General features: G+C 46.5%; 1 protein-coding gene across 4 annotated transcripts in view; it reads right to left on the reverse strand.

The window, feature by feature from the left end:
- Positions 1-18,606, reverse strand: part of ARHGAP22 (Rho GTPase activating protein 22) — a 359,144-nt gene that overhangs the window by 132,690 nt on the left and 207,848 nt on the right. Inside the window, exon 1 of one of the 4 annotated variants that reach the window (XM_029061130.1) lies at positions 4,045-4,274. The exons of the other annotated variants lie outside the window; for them this stretch is intronic. Coding sequence (XP_028916963.1) covers positions 4,045-4,144 — 100 coding nt within the window. The 5' untranslated portion in view covers positions 4,145-4,274. Of the gene's footprint in view, positions 1-4,044; positions 4,275-18,606 lie in introns of those variants that run through there. 4 annotated transcript variants of the gene reach the window in all.

Here is an 18,606-nt window from a genome sequence, read left to right on the forward strand (position 1 = left end):
TGTGCGACAGGGACTGCGTCTAACTCGATTTGCTCGTATCCACTTTAGCGTTAATACAGTGCCTGGCACGTAGTAAGCGCTTAACAAATACCATCATTATTAGTTAGTCTGTGAGCCCCAACACATAGTCTAATCCAGTGCTTGGCTCATAGTAAGCACTTAAGAAATACCCAATAATGCTATTTATTGAGCACCTAATGCATTCTATTAATTTTAATTTTGAGTACTGTACTGTACTGTACTGCAGAGCACTGTACTAAGCGCTTGGAATGTACAAATCGGTAACAGAGACAGTCCCTGCCCTTTGACGGGCTTACAGTCTAATCGGGGAGACGGACGGACAAGAACAATAGCAATAAATAGAATCAAGGGGATGAACATCTCATTAAAACAAGAGCAACTAATTAGCAACTAAACATAATTAGCAAATAATAATCTGATTAGCTGGTATCTACCCCAGGGCTTAGTACAGTTGGGTCATGGGGGTATCCATCAGAGCAGAGATGGCAGAATCAATGGGTCAATCAGCGGTATTTATTGAGTTCTCTCTGTGTGCCAAGCAGTAGCCCCACTATTTTACTGGATCCTCCAGACTCTGTCTCTGCCTTCAGAAATATCTAACGCTTTATCACAACAAGCAGGTTTCAATGTGATGATTAGTAAGTCAGTAGTCAAACAGTGGTGTCTAGTGGAAAAAGCAAAGGGACTGGGAAATTTATGACCTTGGGCATGGCGTTTAACTTCCCCATGCTTCCATTTCCTCATTTGTACATTTTGTTTTATGGTATTTGTTGAGCACTTACTACGTGTCAATCACTATTCTAAGCAGCATGGCCTAGTGGAAAGACCGTGGGCCTATAGTCAGAGAACATGAGTCCTAATCCCAGCTCTGCCACATGTCTGCTGTGTGACCTTGGGCAAGTCACTTAACTTTTCTGTGCCTCAGTTACCTCACCTTAAAACAAGAACTAAGACTGTGAGCCCTATTTGGGACATGGTCTGTGTCCAGTCGGATTAGCCGGTATCTATCCCAGTGCTTAGTACAGAACCTGCCAAATAGTAAGCACTTAACAAATACCATTTTTTTAAAGCACTAGATAAGATTCAAGATAATCAGGTTGGACACAGGCCCTGTCCTACATGGGACTCACAGTCTAAGTTAGAGGGAGGAGGTTTGAACCCCCATTTTACAGATGGGGTAATTGAGGCACAGGGAAGTTATGTGACTTGCCCAAGGTCACACAGCAGACATTGCTATTGTTCTTGTCTGTCCGTCTCCCCCGATTAGACTGTAAGCCCGTCAAAGGGCAAGGGACTGTCTCTGTTACCGATCTGTCCGTTCCAAGCGCTTAGTACAGTGCTCTGCACATAGTAAGCGCTCAATAAATACTATTGAATGAACGAATGAAAGTGGCGGTGCTTGGCACATAGTAAGCGCTTAACGAATACCGTCATTATTAAGTGGCGGAGCCGGGATTAGAACTCAGATCTTCTGACTCCTAGGCCTACGTTCTTTCCATTGTTATTATTAATAACAATAATAATGATAATAATTGTGGTATCTGTTAAGTGCTTACTATGTGTCAGGCACTAGCCTAAGCACTGGGGTGGATCTATGTGAAAGGTTTCCATGGACATCATGGTTCAACGTTCCATAAAACGAGGCTGTTCACGCCTCCTTCCACCATGTCCCAGCAACCCGGATCCTAGAACTACGCACCCAGTGGGTACTTAGGCAGTGTGAGCAGCTGCTTGATAAGCACCTCTTTTGGGTGGAGTTTAGGTGCAAAGAAACACTCCACAAGGTTAATCAATATTTCTGGCCTTATATCGGACAGCACTGTACCTCTTAGAAGTAGAGGGAAGGGAAGGGGAGGGGAGGGCAGGGAAGGGGAGGTCCTCGATATCCTTAGAGCTCCTCGATATCTGGGCACGCTTCCCTTCTCCCCACTGACGTCTCCTAGACTGACAGCCAGAGAAGCAGCGAGGCTCACTGGAAAGAACCCGGGCTTGGGAGTCAGAGGTCATGGGTTCGAATCCCGAACTCTGCCCCTTGTCAGCTGTGTGACTGTGGGCAAGTCACTTCACTTCTCTGGGCCTCATCTCCCTCATCTGTAAAATGGGGATGAAGGCTGTGAGCCTCAGGTGGGACAACCCGGTTACCCCGTATCTACCCCAGCGCTTAGAAGAGTGCTCTGCGCAAAGTAAGCGCTTAACAAATATCAACATCATTATTATTGTTATTATTATGTGGAACAGGGACTGTGTCCATCTCATTAAATTATATCTACCCCAGTCCTCAGATGAGTGATTGACACAAAATAGGCACTTAAATATCATAAAAAAGTCCTCCTGCTCACTTAGACCGTGAGCCCCATGTGGACCGGGGAAAGTGTCCAAACTGATTAAGTCGTATCTATCATTCCAAGTGTTCAGTACACTGCTCTGCACACAGTAAATGTTCAATAAATACTATTGAATGAACGAATGAATCTACCCTAGAGCTTAGAACAATGTACGTTAAGCCCATAGTAAGTACTTGTCGAGTACATAGAGGTTATTATTATTATTTCCTCCCATCATCTCCTCCTGGTTCACTTTCTGCTTGAACCACCAGACCACCAGACATGGTTAGGATTGACTGTTAAAGCCTGCTACCCTGCCATTCCACCTCATTCACTGCTGACTTTGTGGTTTGTAATCAAACTTTCAGGTGAATGACAACTTAGAGACAGTCACATGAAGAAAGTTTCCATAAAAACAAAACCAGAAAAAAACATTAACCCAGTCCTCACAAAAAAAAAAAAAAGGACTTTGTCTAGGCTTCATGCAAATGTGCTTACAAACAATCCTATGCTCTTATATCGGTTATAGAAAATGACTGTATCGAATAATAATAACAATAATGATAATCGTGGTATTTGTTAAGCGCTTACTATGTGCCAGGCACTGTACTAAGCGCTGGGGTGGAGACCAGCAAATCGGGTTGGACGCAGTCCCTGGCCCACATGGGGCTCACAGTCTCAATGCCCATTTTACAGATGAGATAACTGAGGTCCAGAGAAGTGAAGTGACTTGACCGAGGTAACACAGCAGACAAGTGACAGAGCCGGGATCGGGACCCATTACATACTGACTCCCAGGCCAGTGTAGGTGATGTTGCTTTTTACAGCACGTTATCTGTTTCTTTGAGTTTTCCTAGGGCTGAATTCTATCCCGCTATTGGATGGATGGAACTACACTCCCTCTCGGAGAATACAGATCAGTACTGGAGTTAGGCTGTGGCAGTAGAATGCTCCAGTGAAAGCTGATGTTTAGGTAACTCATAGCGCCGTGTAGAGAGGAAAGGCACAGAACGATCTGAACACTGTTCAAGGTAAACCTCCAGTTTAATGGAAAGCCCCTTTTCAGGTAAAGTCAAAGTCCATACGCCATTAACCACCTACCGCTCAAGGATCGCTTCTAAAAATCTTTATATCCAATTACCAAAAAAATAAAAATGCTACCTCTCAAAGATCGCTGAGCTCCGCCACCAGCAGAAACGAAACAAAACCCATTCGGATTGAAAACCACCAAGACAGATACGGCAGGTTTATCTTTTCCCATGAATATACGGGAACGATACATATCTTTCAGATACTAATTGGTGTGTTGTGGATTCCTCCTGACTCAGCTAAGAACAATATTTCCTCCTTATCTTATGTCAAACCAAACCCAAGAAGGCTAGCATTCTTACCTTCTCCAGTCACACGATGCTTAAATGATCTATTGTCATATTGCTTCTATCAGATAAATATCCAAGACCCAGGATTCCTATTTGTTGCACGGTTTAATTCCTTCCTCATTCTTCTGCTTTTCCCAATTTGAGGCGGAAAGATACTATCCGACGTGAGGACTGCAGGAAATATATATGCCATTCACCAAGGAAGCTTTTGTAAGACGGTCTGCATCATTAAGGGAATAGGTGGCACCGCGTTAGCAGTACCTTTTCATTCGATTTAAAAGGAAATAGATCAACCGAAGCAAAACGACAGGCTGACTTACCCTTTCGGAGGCATTTGTTTTTTCTGAGATACTTGGCAGAGAAGAAAGGCATGGTTCTAACGGGGAGGCTGCGTTCTATGCCGTTCCTTTTGCAGGGCATGAAGAGGAAGGCACAGAGAGCAGGAGATGCGATGCTTCTCCTAGGACTTGGAAATGCTCAATGATGAGCAAAGGGATTTTGAGAAGGATAAACCCCGTCATCTTGCGCTGAGGGTATTGCAGTTATCTTCCTTGCTCATTAGCACGGCAGCTAGAGTGTGCTCAGGGGAAATGAGGACACTTTCCTTGACAATATGCACCATATCACACTCTGAGGAGGGGACTTTTTTTTTCTCTTTTAAGCAGAACTTCAGTGTTACTCAGCTGCCAAACTAACCAGAATGTGTTGGAGGGGTGGGGGGAAGAGAGAGAGAGAAGGGGTATCTCTCAGGGTTTAGAAATTGGCTACAAATGTTATTTCTCTATTTTCTCATAAACGGTTACTCTGATCTAACACCATTCACGTATACTACTGTTCTTCCCGACTTCAAACCCTTCCACTTAATCACTTACTCACTGGTAACCACCCTCTTCTACCAGAAAATGATTTTGTGTCTCTCTCCGCTGCTAGCCTAAAGTGCCAGGGGGCTTCTAACTCTACTGCGCTTGCCCTGACACTGTACAGCGCTTTGCACAGGGTATCCAGCTCAATGGTCGGGGAGGAATTATTACCAACAGTGCAAACTCTGCCACTTACTTCTTGTGTGACTTTGGGCAAGTCATTTAACTTCTCTGTGCCTCAATTTACTCATCTGAAAGTGGAGACTCAATACCTGTTTTTTTTTTTTTTCTCTCTCTCTCTCTGCCTCTCCTCTCCCCTCCCTCTTAGACTGTGATCTGACGGGGGCTTGTCTGAACTGATTATATCTATTATAACCCTTAGCACAGTGCTTGGCATAAAGTACATGCTTGATACCACACAATAATGATACCACATTACTATTTTTATCAACATAATCATTCCCATTATTATTAGAGCAGCCCTGCAAGGTGGACATCATCCTTTGCACAATCCCGGGAACTAGGACTCGAAAGAGCGATGAGCAGGAAACCATTCATTCGATCATTCAATCGTATTTATTGAGCGCTAACCGTGTGCAGAGCACTGTACTAAGTGCTTGGAAAGTACAGTTCAGCACAAATAGAGACAATCCCTGCCCACAAGAAGCTTCTGGTTGGCAAGTCTTGTTTGTCAGGTGACTCTTGCGCATGGTGCCCAGAGGCTGCTGTTGCGAGGGAACTTTTACAGATGCAGCTTGGCCTAGTGGATAGAACATGGGTCTGGGAGTCAGAAGGACTTGGGTTCATTCGAACGTATTTATTGATCACTTACTGTGTGCAGAGCACTGTACCGTTCATTCAATAGTATTTCTTGAGCGCCGACTACGTGCAGAGCACTGTACTAAGCGCTTGGAATGTACAACTCGGCAACAGATAGAGACGATCCCCGCCCAATGACGGGCTCACAGTCTAATTGCGGGAGACAGACAGCAGAGTAAAACAGAACAAAACAAAAACAAGACATTATCACGATAAATAGAATCAAGGGGATGTACACCTCATTAACAAAATAAAGAGGGTAATAAAAAATATATACAAATGAGCACAGTGCCGAAGGGAGGGGAAGGGGGAAGGGAAGGAGCAGAGGGAAAGGGGGCTTAGCTGAGGGGAGGTGAAGGGGGAAGCACTTGGAAAGTACAATTCCGCAGTAGGAGAGACAATCCCTGCCCACAACAGGTTTACAGTCGAGAGGGGGAAAGACAGACATCAAAGCAAGTAAACAGGCATCAATATAGATAGATTTATAGATATATACATATATACGTAAGTACCGTGGGGTGGGCAGAGCGCGGGAAGAGCAACGGGAGCGAGTTGAGGTGAAGTGAAAGGAAGGGGGATCTGAGGAAAAGGGGGCTTAGTCTAGGAAGGCTTCCTCAGTAAAATGGGAATTAAGACTGTGAACCCCATGTGGCGACACGGACTGTGTCCACTGAGACTAGCTGTGTCAAACCCAGCAGTTAGTAGAGTGCCTGCACATAGTAAGTGCTTAACAAATATAATTAAAAAAAAATAACTTTCTGGAAAAGGCCAGGGAAGGTAACGCCCCTTAGCTCACAGAAAGAAGCATCGAGCACACTCCTCTCCACTGATTTCAGGCCTCTAAACTGATGTAATCTTAAAATGCTTCATGCCCGTAATGTAAATCGAAACGACGCATTTTTTAGGAATGGATAGATGCATTAGAATTCAGGCATGACTGCTAATGACCCCTTTTCCTACTTAGTTCGTGGCTCAGTGGAAAGAGCATGGGCTTGGGAGTCAGAGGTCATGGGTTCGAATCCCAACTCTGCCACTTGTCAGCTGTGTGACTGTGGGCAAGTCACTTAAGTTCTCTATGCCTCAGTTCCCTCATCTGTAAAATGGGGATTAAGACTGTGAGTCCCACGCGGGACAACCTGATTACCCTGTATCTACCCCCGCGCTTAGAACAGTGCTCGGCACGTAGTAAGCGCTTAACAAATACCAACACTATTATTATTATTATAATAGCGATGACAACAACGTGGTCGAGTCTCCCCTTTGTTCAGGGAAATTGCATCTCCCTGACGAAGATGGAGAGTCTCTTCTAGCCTGCTCTGAATTCTTCCCTTTCCGTGGGCTTCCAGTAGTTTTCCCCTTTATGCTCCCCTCCAACCGCGAACCTCCCGAGAGCTTTGGCAAAGTGCAGAGCAAGCTTCCGGCTGGGCTGTCACGTTCTGACGGACCGTTGAGAAAGATTTCTTAGGAAGGTCTGACGGGCCAGCTTGTGCACTGGGGTGGGGATAGGGCACTTGCTGAAAGAGAGTCACTTCCGACCTCTTGTCCACATCCTACCTCTGACCTGGAACTCCCTCCCTCCTCATAACCGACAATGACTCTTCCCCGCTTCAAAGCCTTATTTGAAGGCATGTCTCCTCCAAGAGGCCTTCCCTGACTAAACCTTTCCTCTTCTCCCACTGTCCCTTCTGTATTGTCACTGCACTTGGATTTGGTCCCTATATTCACCCCTCCCTCAGCCCCACTGCACTTACGTACATCATCGTAATTGATTCAGTTATATTAATGACTGTCTCCCCCTCTAGACTGTAAAATCTTTGTGAGCAGGGAATGTGTCTGTTGTATTGTTACATTATACCCTCCCAAGCGCTTAATACAGTGCTCAGCACATAGAAAGCGCTCACTAAATATGATTAATTGACTGACGGAGGCAGATCTTCTCAGACGGCCCATGTGTTCAGGATACAAAAGATAATAATAATAATAATAATAATGTTGGTATTTGTTAAGCGCTTACTATGTGCCGAGCACTGTTCTAAGCGCTGGGGTAGACATAGGGGAATCAGGTTGTCCCACGTGGGGCTCACAGTCTTCATCCCCATTTTACAGATGAGGGAACTGAGGCACAGAGAAGTTAAGTGACTTGCCCACAGTCACACAGCCGACAAGTGGCAGAGCTGGGATTCGAACTCATGAGCCCTGACTAATAACAATACCGACGACGATAATAATAGTACTTGTTAAACACTTCCTATGTGCCAAGCACTGTTCTAAGTGCTGGAGTAGACACAAGTCAATCAGGTTGGACACAGTCCCTTCTTCCAAATGGGGCTCACTCATAGTCTTCATCACATTTTTACAGATTCATTCATTCATTCAATAGTATTTATTGAGCGCTTACTATGTGCAGAGCACTGTACTAAGCACTTGGAACGTACAAGTCGGCAACAGATAGAGACAATCCCTGCCCTTGGACGGGCTTACAGTCTAATCGGGGGAGATTAGACTGTGATCTAATACAGTCTCAGTTACAGATGAGGTAACTGAGATCCAGAGAGGTGAAGTGACTTGCCCAAGGTCACAGAGCAGACATGTGGCAGAGCTGGGATTAGAACCCAGGTCCTGCTGACTCCCAGGGATGGACCAGACAGAGTGGGTAGAGGTCAAAACTAAATTGGTGACATTTGGCCTGTTCAGTATCTAATCATAATAATAAACCGTGGTACGCGTTAAGCGCTTACTATTTGCCAGGCGCTGTACTAAGTGCTGAGGTAGATACAAGATAATCAGGTTGGACACAGTCCCTGTCCCACGAAGAGCTCGCAGTCTGAATCACCATTTTACAGGTGCAGAGGCTGAGGCACGGAGAAGTGAAATGCCTTGCCCAAGGTCACACAGCAGACAAGTGGTGAAGCCGGGATTAGAACCCAGGTACTGTGATGCTCATTCTTCATTCAAGCGTATTTATTCATTCATTCATTCAATAGTATTTATTGAGCGCTTACTATGTGCAGAACACTGTACTAAGCGCTTGGAATGAACAAGTCGGCAACAGATAGAGACAGTCCCTGCCGTTTGACGGGCTTACGGTCTAATTTATCGGGTGCTTACTATGTACAAAGCTCTGTACTAAGCCCAGCCGCTTTCCATTAGCCACGCTGATTCCCTCCAGCTTAGAGGGGCACAGAGGATGGACGAAGGGAGCTCTGAAGTCATGTCAGTATTTTCCTCAATGATCCTGAATTGGAAGTGATCAACCAATCAATCAATGAATCAATCATTGGTATTTACTGAGTACTGTACTAAGAGCTTCCACAAAGAATTACGTGGTAGACATTCATTCATTCATTCAATCATATTTATTGTGCGCTTACTGTGTGCAGAGTACTGTACTAAGAGGTTGGGAGAGTACGATACAACAATAAACAGACACATTCCCTGCCCACAGTGAGCTTACAGTCTAGAAGGGGGAGGGGAGACAGGTATGGATACAAATAATAATAATAATCTTGGTATTTGGTAAGCGTTTACTACGTGCAGAGCACTGTTCTAAGCGCTGGGGTAGATACAGGGGAATGAGGTTGTCCCACGTGAGGCTCACAGTCTTCACCCCCATTTTACAGATGAGGGAACTGAGGCACAGAGAAGTGAGGTGACTTGCCCACAGTCACACGGCTGACAAGGGGCAGAGTCAGGATTCGAACCCATGACTTCTGACTCCCAAACCCAGGCTCTTTCCACTGAGCCACGCTGCTTCTCTGTAAGTGCTGTGAGGCTGGGAAGGCGAGGAACACAGGGAACAAGTCATAATAGCTGTGGTATTTGTTAATTGCTTACTACAGGGCTAGGGGTGGCATACACACAAATCGCGCTGAACACAGTCCCTGTTCCACATCGGGCTCACAGTTTTAATACATTACTAGTTTGATTCCATTTCTTCCCATCCTCTCCTAGTCTCTGCCTGGAAAGGAGTTCTCTAGTGAATACCACTAGATTGCAAGATTCTCCTGTTAGACTGTAAGCTCTTCTATCATTCATTCATTCATTAGGATTTATTGAGCACTTACTATGTGCAGAGCACTGTACTAAGCACTTGGAATGGACAATTCGGCAACAGAGACAATCCCTGCCCAATGACGGGCTCAGAATCTAATCGACTATAAGCTCATTTTCAACAGGGATCATGTCTACTATCTCTCTTGTATTTACTCTCCCAAGTGCTCAGTCCAGTGCTCCGCACAAAGTGAGTATTCAATAAATACCATTCAATCAATCAATGGTATTTGTAGGCCAATACCAATACTGTATCTGTAGTACAGTATAGTGTACTGCTATAGACTGTGAGCTCATTGTGGGCAGGGAATTTGTTTGATTGTGTATTGGAATAATAATAATGTTGGTATTTGTTAAGCGCTTACTATGTGCAGAACACTGTTCTAAGCGCTGGGGTAGATACAGTGTAATCAGGTTGTCCCACGTGAGGCTCACGGTTAATCCCCATTTTACAGATGAGGTCACTGAGGCACAGAGAAGTGAAGTGACTTGCCCACAGTCCCACAGCTGACAGGTGGCAGAGCCGGGAGTCGAACCCATGACCTCTGACTCCGAAGCCCGGGCTCTTTCCACTGAGCCACGCCGCTTGTATTCTGCCAAGCGCTTAGAATAGTGCTTTGTACGCAGTAAGGACTCAATAAATACAATTATTATTAACAGTGATCATCATAATATACTCAGCCCTTAGGCGAGTACAAAACAAGAGAGTCGGTAGACATGATCCCAGCCCGCAAGGAGCTTACAGACTAAAGGGAGAGAGAGATCGTAAAATAGATTATACGTAGGGGAAACGGAAGAGGGTAAGGATATGTATATTAGTGCTGTGGGGCTAAGGGATGGGTTGATTATCCAAGGATTTAAGGGATGACACAGAAGGGAGGCGCGAATCTGGGAAACGAGGGCTTAGTCAGGGATGGCCTCTTAGAGGACATCTGATTTTCACAGGGCTCTGAATGTGGGGAGAGTGGTTAACTGTCAACATGGCCCAGTGGGAAGAGCACGGGCCTAGGAGTCAGAGGACATGGGTTCTAATCCCGGATCCGCCACATGTCTACCGTGTGACCTTGGGAAAGTCACTTTGCCTCTCTGGACCTCGGTTACCTCTCCTGTAGAAGTGGGGATGAAGAGTGCGCAACTCATGTGGGAGAGGGACTGGGTCCAAACTGATTGACTCGTATCTACTCCGGCACTTAGAACAGTGCTTGGCACGTAGTAAACACTTAACAAGTACCATTATTATTATCATTAATAATAATCATCGATCCTCATTTTACAGATGAGGAAACCGAGGCCCAGGAAAGTTAAGTGACTTGCCTGAGATCTCACAACGGGACAGTGCCAGAACCACAAAATGTTTTTTTCCAACCCCATGTCCCCCTGGCTTCCAACTGGTTTGCAATGACCGACGGAGGTTCCCTTGTCTCTAATGATTCTCTAGCCAAGATGTACAGTGAGAATACTTTCTCGGGCAATAAAGGGTTCTATCTTTTAAAGTAATGGGGGGCTAAGAATGTGTTCTATATCCAACGGATGATGAGCGCTTTAAAAACAGAGAGAAACTGTATGACCCGAAATCAAAGAAGCTGCTTCTTGAAAGTTTCTGGCCCTGAAGACAAAATCCAGCCCACCTACTGAGTTTGGCCTAGCACAGCTCTCTGAATCTCGACTGTCTGCAGAAATTATGCATCCTTTGGCTAGCAATTCCCCATCTTTGGCCATTAAGGAAATTTCCACTCATCATCGGCATAAATGCATCTTAATATGGAATTCCCTCAATCTCTCTAATACCATCCGTGACTATTCCCTTGCTGCCTCAGACTTCACACATTTCAACTATATGTAGACGTGACCTCATCCTTGTTTGGTTTTTGAGGGCCTGATTTGGAATATGGTTAGTTGTCTGGGTCATTTTTTCCAATGGCTTGATGACTCTGTCTTATTTCTATTTGATCTGCAAACTAAAATGTAACTTTCAGCAGGGCGTCTGACCTAGGTAGTGCTTCTTTAAGACTTAATTGCCTAGGTACTATGGTATTTGTTAAGCACTTACTATGCGCTCGGCACTGTACTAAGCGCCGGGGTGGATACAAGCAAATTGGGTTGGACGCAGTCCCTGTCCCACATGGGGCTCACAGTTTCGATTCCCCATTTTACAGATGGGGTAACTGAGGACCAGAGAAGTGAAGTGACTTGCCTAAGGTCAGCCAGAAGAGCCAGGATTAGAACCCAGGTCCTCCGACTCTCCGGCCCATGCTCATGCCACTATGCCGTGCTGCTTCTTACACTAGTGCTATATTGGCACTATATGAAAATTTGGGAAACACTCTGTGGATACAGTCAGGCCCTTCTGTGGGTGTAATAATAATAATGTTGGTATTTGCTAAGCGCTTACTATGTGCAGAGCACTGTTCTAAGCGCTGGGGTAGATACAGGGTCATCAGGTTGTCCCACGTGAGGCTCACAGTCTTCATCCCCATTTTCCAGACGAGGTCACTGAGGCCCAGACAAGTGAAGTGACTTGCCCACAGTCACACAGCTGACGAGTGGCAGAGCCGGGATTCAAACCCATGATCTCTGACTCCCAAGCCCGGGCTCTTTCCACTGAGCCACGCTGCTTCTCAATCATGTTGGTATTTGTTAAGCGCTTACTACGTGCAGAGCACTGTTCTAAGCGCTGGGGGAGATACAGGGTGATCAGGTTGTCCCACTTGAGGCTCACAGTTAATCCCCATTTTACAGATGAGGAAACTGAGGCACAGAGAAGTCAAGTGACTTGCCCACAGTCACACAGTGGCAGAGCCGGGATTAAGACTGTGAGCCCCATGTGGGACAGGGACAGTGTCCAATCTTGCCATCGTGTATCTCGGGTGCCTGGCACAAAAGTGAGTGCTTAACAGATACTATTAAAAAAAAAAGAGTTTTAGCACCCAGTTACTTAGGTTCCGGGAACCCTGACATTAGCATAAGCAGCTCTTCGAAGAAATGACTTTCAGCCTCTTCCTCGCATTGGTCTCAGCCTCCAGCCCTTCCCCTTTCGATGTCAGTCAATCAGTGGCATTTATGGAGTGCTCACTGTGCAGTGAGCACTGTAGTAAGCTTGTGGGAGAGTACAAGAGAACAGAGTTGTTAGATGTATTTCCCACCCGCGAGGAGTTTAAAGCGTAGAGGGAGTTTACAATTTAGAGGGAGCATACAGTCTAGAGTTGACCGTCTTTACTCTAGATCCTACCTCCTGCTGTGTGGATTATCCGTCCACAGCTCCTCTCTCTTCAAAATCCTTGACTGGCACCCCTGTCTCTCATCCCACCAAACAAAATCTCACAATCAGATTTAAACTCTCCTACATCAGTCTCCACCTACCCCCTCCTTACCAATCTGCTCTTAATCCCCATTTTACAAATGAGGTAACTGAGGCCCAGAGAAGTTAAGTGACCTGCCCAAGGTCACACAGCAGACATGTGGTGGACATATATCTATTCCAGCACCTAGTACAGTGCTTGGTGCCTAGTACGTGCTTAACACATACCACTAAAAACCAAACAAAACCCGAAACAGCCCCCACCCCCTTCCGAGCCACCTGCAGAGTGGGATAAATTCCTCAGAATCTGCTTTCGGATTTATTGCCATTGTTCTTGTCCGCCCGACTCCCCCGATTAGACTGTGAGCCCGTCTAAGGGCAGGGGCTGTCTCTATCTGTTGCCGATTTGTCCATTCCAAGCGCTTAGTACAGTGCTCTGCACATAGTAAGCGCTCAATAAATACTATTGAGTGAATGAATGAATGAATGAATGCTCTCTTGCCTTCCCCAATCTTTGTTCCTCCAAGCCAAACTTCTAGTTGTACTTTGCCCCTGACTCTCTCTCTCACCTTCACACCCTCGCCTCACACTTTTCCCGGTTTAGAACTCCCTGCCTCTCTTTCCACATCAGACAGACCATGGCTCCCCTCACATTAATAATGCCTCGGTAAGCACCTACTACGTGCTTTCCACTGGGGCCAACATTCTAAATAGGAAGGAGGGTGGCTATAAAATCCCCATTTTACACGTGAGGAAACTAAGGCAAGAGAAGTAAAAATACTTTCCAAAGTTCACACGGCAGGCAAGTGGCAGAGCAGGGATTAGAACTCAGGTCCTCTGACTCCCAGGCCCATGCTGTTTCCATCGTTCCAAAATCTCTCCTAAAATTCCATCTCCTCCCAATTAATCAAGCTTTCCTAGATTAATTAACTGTACCCCAAACCATATCATTCCTTCAGTCAACTTTGGCACTCAGATCTTTGTTTACACCTTTCTTAGCACTCATGTACATTTGTTTATTTTGATAGTGTTGCAAATAATTTTATGTTTGCCTTCCCTGTTAGAATGTAAGCAGACAACATGTCTCTTCATTATTCTTTCCTTCACAACCACGTATAATAATGTTGGTATCTGTTAAGCGCTTACTATGTGCAGAGCACTGTTCTAAGCGCTGGGGGAGATACAGGGTGATCGGGTCGTCCCACGTGAGGCTCACAGTTAATCCCCATTTTACAGATGAGGGAACTGAGGCCCAGAGAAGTGAAGTGACTCGCCCAAAGTCACACAGCTGACAAGCGGCAGAGCTGGGATTCGAACCCATGACCTCTGGCTCCCAAGCCCAGGTTCTTTCCACTGAGCTTCAAGTGGGTGACCAATGAATGCTGCTGCTGCTCCTCCTCCTCCTTCTACTATGACCACTACTCCTCATTTAATTAATAATTTAATTGCGGTATTTGTTAAGCACTTACTATATGCCAGACACTGTACTAAGCACTGGGGTAGATACAGGCCAATCGAGTTGGTCAAACTCCCTGTCCCACATGGGGCTCACAGTCTCAATCCCCATTTTACAGATGAGGTAACTGAGGCTCACAGAAGTGAGGTGACTTTGCCCAAGGTCACACAGCAGTCAAGTGACGGTGTCAAGATTGGAATTCAGGTCCTTCTGACTCCCCAGCCCATGCTGTATTCACTAGGTCACAATAATAATAATAATAATAATGGTGGTATCTGTTAAGCGCTTACTATGTGCCGAGCACTGTTCTAAGCGCTGGGGTAGACGCAGGGGAATCAGGTTGTCCCACGTGGGGCTCACAGTCTTCATCCCCATTTTACAGATGAGGGAACTGAGGCCCAGAGAAGTGAAGTGACTCGCCCACCGTCACACAGCTGACAGGTGGCAGAGCCGGGATTCGAACCCATGACCTCTGACTCCAAAGCCCGGGCTCTTTCCACTGAGTCACGCTGCTGGAGAATCATCCTGCTCCTTTGGTTGATTTTTAGGGAGGCTGAGACTTGGGTGTGATTAGGACCCAAGTTTCGGGAAATGTCTATTCAACAGCTACTGGTTTTGCCCTAGTAAATGTGAAGTTTCTTAGCAGAGAACACAAGCCAGCTACCAGTCAGTCAGTCAGTCGAACAGCAGAAGCAGCACGGCAAAGCAGATGAGAAGCAGCGTGGCTCAGTGGAAAGAGCGCGGGCTTGGGAGTCAGAGGTCACGGGTTCTAATCCCGGCTCTGCCGCTGGTCAGCTGTGTGACCTTGGGCAAGTCAATGAACTTCTCTGTGCCTCAGTGACCTCGTCTGTCAAATGGGGATTAAAACTGTGAGCCCCATGTGGGACGACCTGATCGGCTTGTATCCCCCAGCGCTTAGAACGGTGTTTTGCACATAGTGAGTGCTTAACAAATACCACGATTTATTGATTAATTCATAGAGCACCGACCGGGGAGTCAGAAGGTTACGGATTCTAATCCTGGCTCCGCCGCTTGTCTGCTGTATGACCTTGAGCAGATCACTTCACTTCTCTTTGCCTCAGTTCCCTCATCTGTAAAATGGGAATTAAGACTGTGAGCCCCATGTGGGACAAGGACTGTGACCATCCTGATTACTCGTATCTGCCCCGGCCCTTAGAACAGTGGCTGGCGCATAGTAGGTGCTTAACAAATAACATGAGTGAAACAAAACAATGGCCCTCACTGAGCACCTAGTAAGTAAAATTACTTAATAAATAGGACAATGAAAGATGGATTGGTTGGTTTATTGACTGTTACCTTCCCTCACCTCAGCAGGACTCACCAGCTGGAAATAAATGGACACTATCTGCTTCATGGATCTAGTATGACCATTAAAGTAAGTAGTCACCAGGTTTTCCCCACTTCAGACCAGGACATCCCTCCTCAAGGGGGTGAAAATTCCTGTGTATATCTGAATTTTTCCCCCACTAAGCTCCTGGAGGGTGGGGATCATATCTCCCAATTTTATTGCATTGTGCTCTCCCAAGAGCTTAGTACAGTGACGCGACATTGCCTAGCGGAAGGAGAACAGAATTGGGAATCAGAGTCCTTGGGTTCTATAATAATAATGCTGGTATCTGTTAAGCGCTCACTACGTGCAGAGCACTGTTCTAAGCGCTGGGGTAGACACAGGGGAATCAGGTTGTCCCACGTGGGGCTCACAGTCTTCATCCCCATTTTCCAGATGAGGTAACCGAGGCCCAGAGAAGTGAAGTGACTCGCCCACAGTCACACAGCTGACAAGTGGCAGAGCCGGGATTCGAACCCATGACCTCTGACTCCAAAGCCCGGGCTCTTTCCACTGAGCCACGCTGCTTCCGTTCCAGGTTCCTCCACGTGCCTGTTGTGTGACCTTGGGCAAGTCACTTCACCTACTTGTACCGTCATATCCTCATCTGTAAAATGGGGATTCAATACCTGTTCTCTCTCCCGCTTAAGACTGTGAGCCTTGTATGGGATAGAGACTGTATCCGACCCGATTATTTCGAATCAACCGCAGTGTTTAGTACAATAGTTGGCCCATAGTGGGAACTTGAGAAATATTACCATTATTCTCATTATGATTTCCAGAATAAATAAGCCTTGAATAAATACCTTTAATGGATTGATTGGGGTGGAACTTTCTGGAGAGAGGAAATTCAGGCCTTGAAAGGAAAATTTAGTAGGAAAATATTTCCCTTGAAAACCTGTCTGTGCTCTGATCCACTGCAGCTTTCAGACTGAGAAGAACAGTAGCTGACGGGAGACTTTTCCACCTGTTTTCATAACCTTTGAAGTGTGGCTTCTTAACGGGGGAGGTCGGCAAGTTGTCGGTTTCCCGAGCACTCAGACATTTAATGAGTAGTGACTGAAATGTCTCTATCTGTTGCCAAATTGTACATTCCCAGTGCTTAGTACGGTGCTCTGCATATAGTAAGCGCTCAATAAATACTATGGAATGAATGAATGAATGAATGAATGAAATCCAGAACTTTGCTCCACCTGAACCTGAAATGTTCAGTTGGAGATTCCTGGTCAACAGGAGCCATTTCCTAGGTATCTGCATGCACCAGTTCCTGGGGCTGGCTGCCTGGTTGAGTACGGGAAGCAGAGTAGAGGCTCCCTGGATAGAAATACCCTCAAATTGGGGATGGAAATAAGCTGGAAGGGGCAGGAATGTCATTCGGGGGACAAGGGAGGTGCCGGAGCGGTCATTCCAGGAAGGAGTGACACAGAGAAGCAGTGTGGCCTACTGGATTGAGCATGGCCCTGGGAGTCAGAAGACTGGGTTCTAATCCCAGCTCCACAACGTCCCTGCTGCGTGACCTTGGGCAAGTCACTTAACTCTTCTAGGCCTCAGTTCCTTCGTCTGTAAAATGGGGATTCGATTCCTGTTCTCCCTCACTATTAGATTGGGAGCATCATGTAGGACCCGATTTTATCTACCCCGGCACATAGTACAGTGCTTGGTACACGGGAAGTGCTTAAGAAATACTTTTATAATTATTATTATAACACAGTGGTGGGAGGGCGAGGTGGGCGGTGGGCTGTTGGCCAGGCAGGGGATGACCATTCAACGACCCAGCCTGGGCAGAGCACGCGGGGTAAGGAGGCAGGGATGAAGGGAAGCTGGCTTTAGCTTATGCTGCTCCAGCCTTTCCGTTGGGGCTGGGTTTGAGGAGGTTGTGAGGGCTTGAGCAGGGGAGGGGGTGAAGTCCCTGCCTACGAAAACACAAGCAGGGACGATGCAAGGTACCTGGGCCCACCCCCAGCCCCTGCCCCCAGCATCTACCCCAGCCCATTTCAAGAGAAAACTGTCTAAATCTAATAACTGTGTTATTCGTTGAGCACTGTACTGAGCGCTGGGGTAAAGTACGGATTGGAGACAGTAAGCTTGTTATGGACAGGAGTGTGGCTGTTTATTGTGATATTGTACTCTCCCCAGCTCTTAGTACAGTGCTCTGCACACAGTAAGCGCTCAGTAAATACGATCGATTGACTGACACAGCCCCTGTCCCGCATGAAGCTCACAGTCGAAGTAGGAGGAAGAACAGGTACTGAATCCCTGGAGAAGCAGCATGGCATAGTGGATAGAACATGGGCCTAGGAATCAGAAGGTCACGGGCTCTAGTTCCGACTCTGCCACTTGTCTGCTGTGTGACCTTGGACGAGTCACTTCACTGCTCTGTGCCTCAGTTACCTCATCTGTAAAATGGGGAATGAGACGGGGAGCCTCTTGCAGGACAGGGATTGTGTCTAATCCAATTTGCTTGTATCCACCCCAGTGCTTAGTACAGTGCCTGCCACACAGTAAGCGCTCAACAAATACTACAGTTATCATTATTATTATTTTTCAGATGAGGAAACTGAGACCAGGGGAAGTTAAGTGACTTACCAAAGGCCACACAGCGGGCACTTGGCAGAGCTGGGAGGAGAACCCAAGTCGTCTGACTCCCAGACCCATGCCCTTTCTCCTGGACCGCAAGACTTCTTTCTCTTCCTAAAAGCCTCAGCCAAAGGAAGCTTCTCTTGTCCCTGGCATGACCTTACCCTCCTCCATCCCAGATGCCGGGGTGCTGACTTTCCTCTGGCACACCTGCCAACCAAGTCAGTGCCAAACCTGAGTAACTAATTTAGGGAAATTAAGCTGTGTTTGGCCTGCTAATTAGAACCACTCTGCCAGTCTCTCCTCCCGATTTTCGTTTCTCCCCTGAGCCCACACAGACACCTTCCTTTCCCTTCTGTCAGCGGTGAGCGCATGAGGATGTAGCCCATCCGTTCATCAGCTCCAGAGAGCGATGCTCGGTTTCCTTTCCTCTTACAGTTTCTTCTTCTTCAGGCTCCTGCCGGTAGCCACCCC

Source organism: Ornithorhynchus anatinus, chromosome 3 (assembly GCF_004115215.2).
Source record: "Ornithorhynchus anatinus isolate Pmale09 chromosome 3, mOrnAna1.pri.v4, whole genome shotgun sequence".
NCBI classification, from domain to species: domain Eukaryota; kingdom Metazoa; phylum Chordata; class Mammalia; order Monotremata; family Ornithorhynchidae; genus Ornithorhynchus; species Ornithorhynchus anatinus.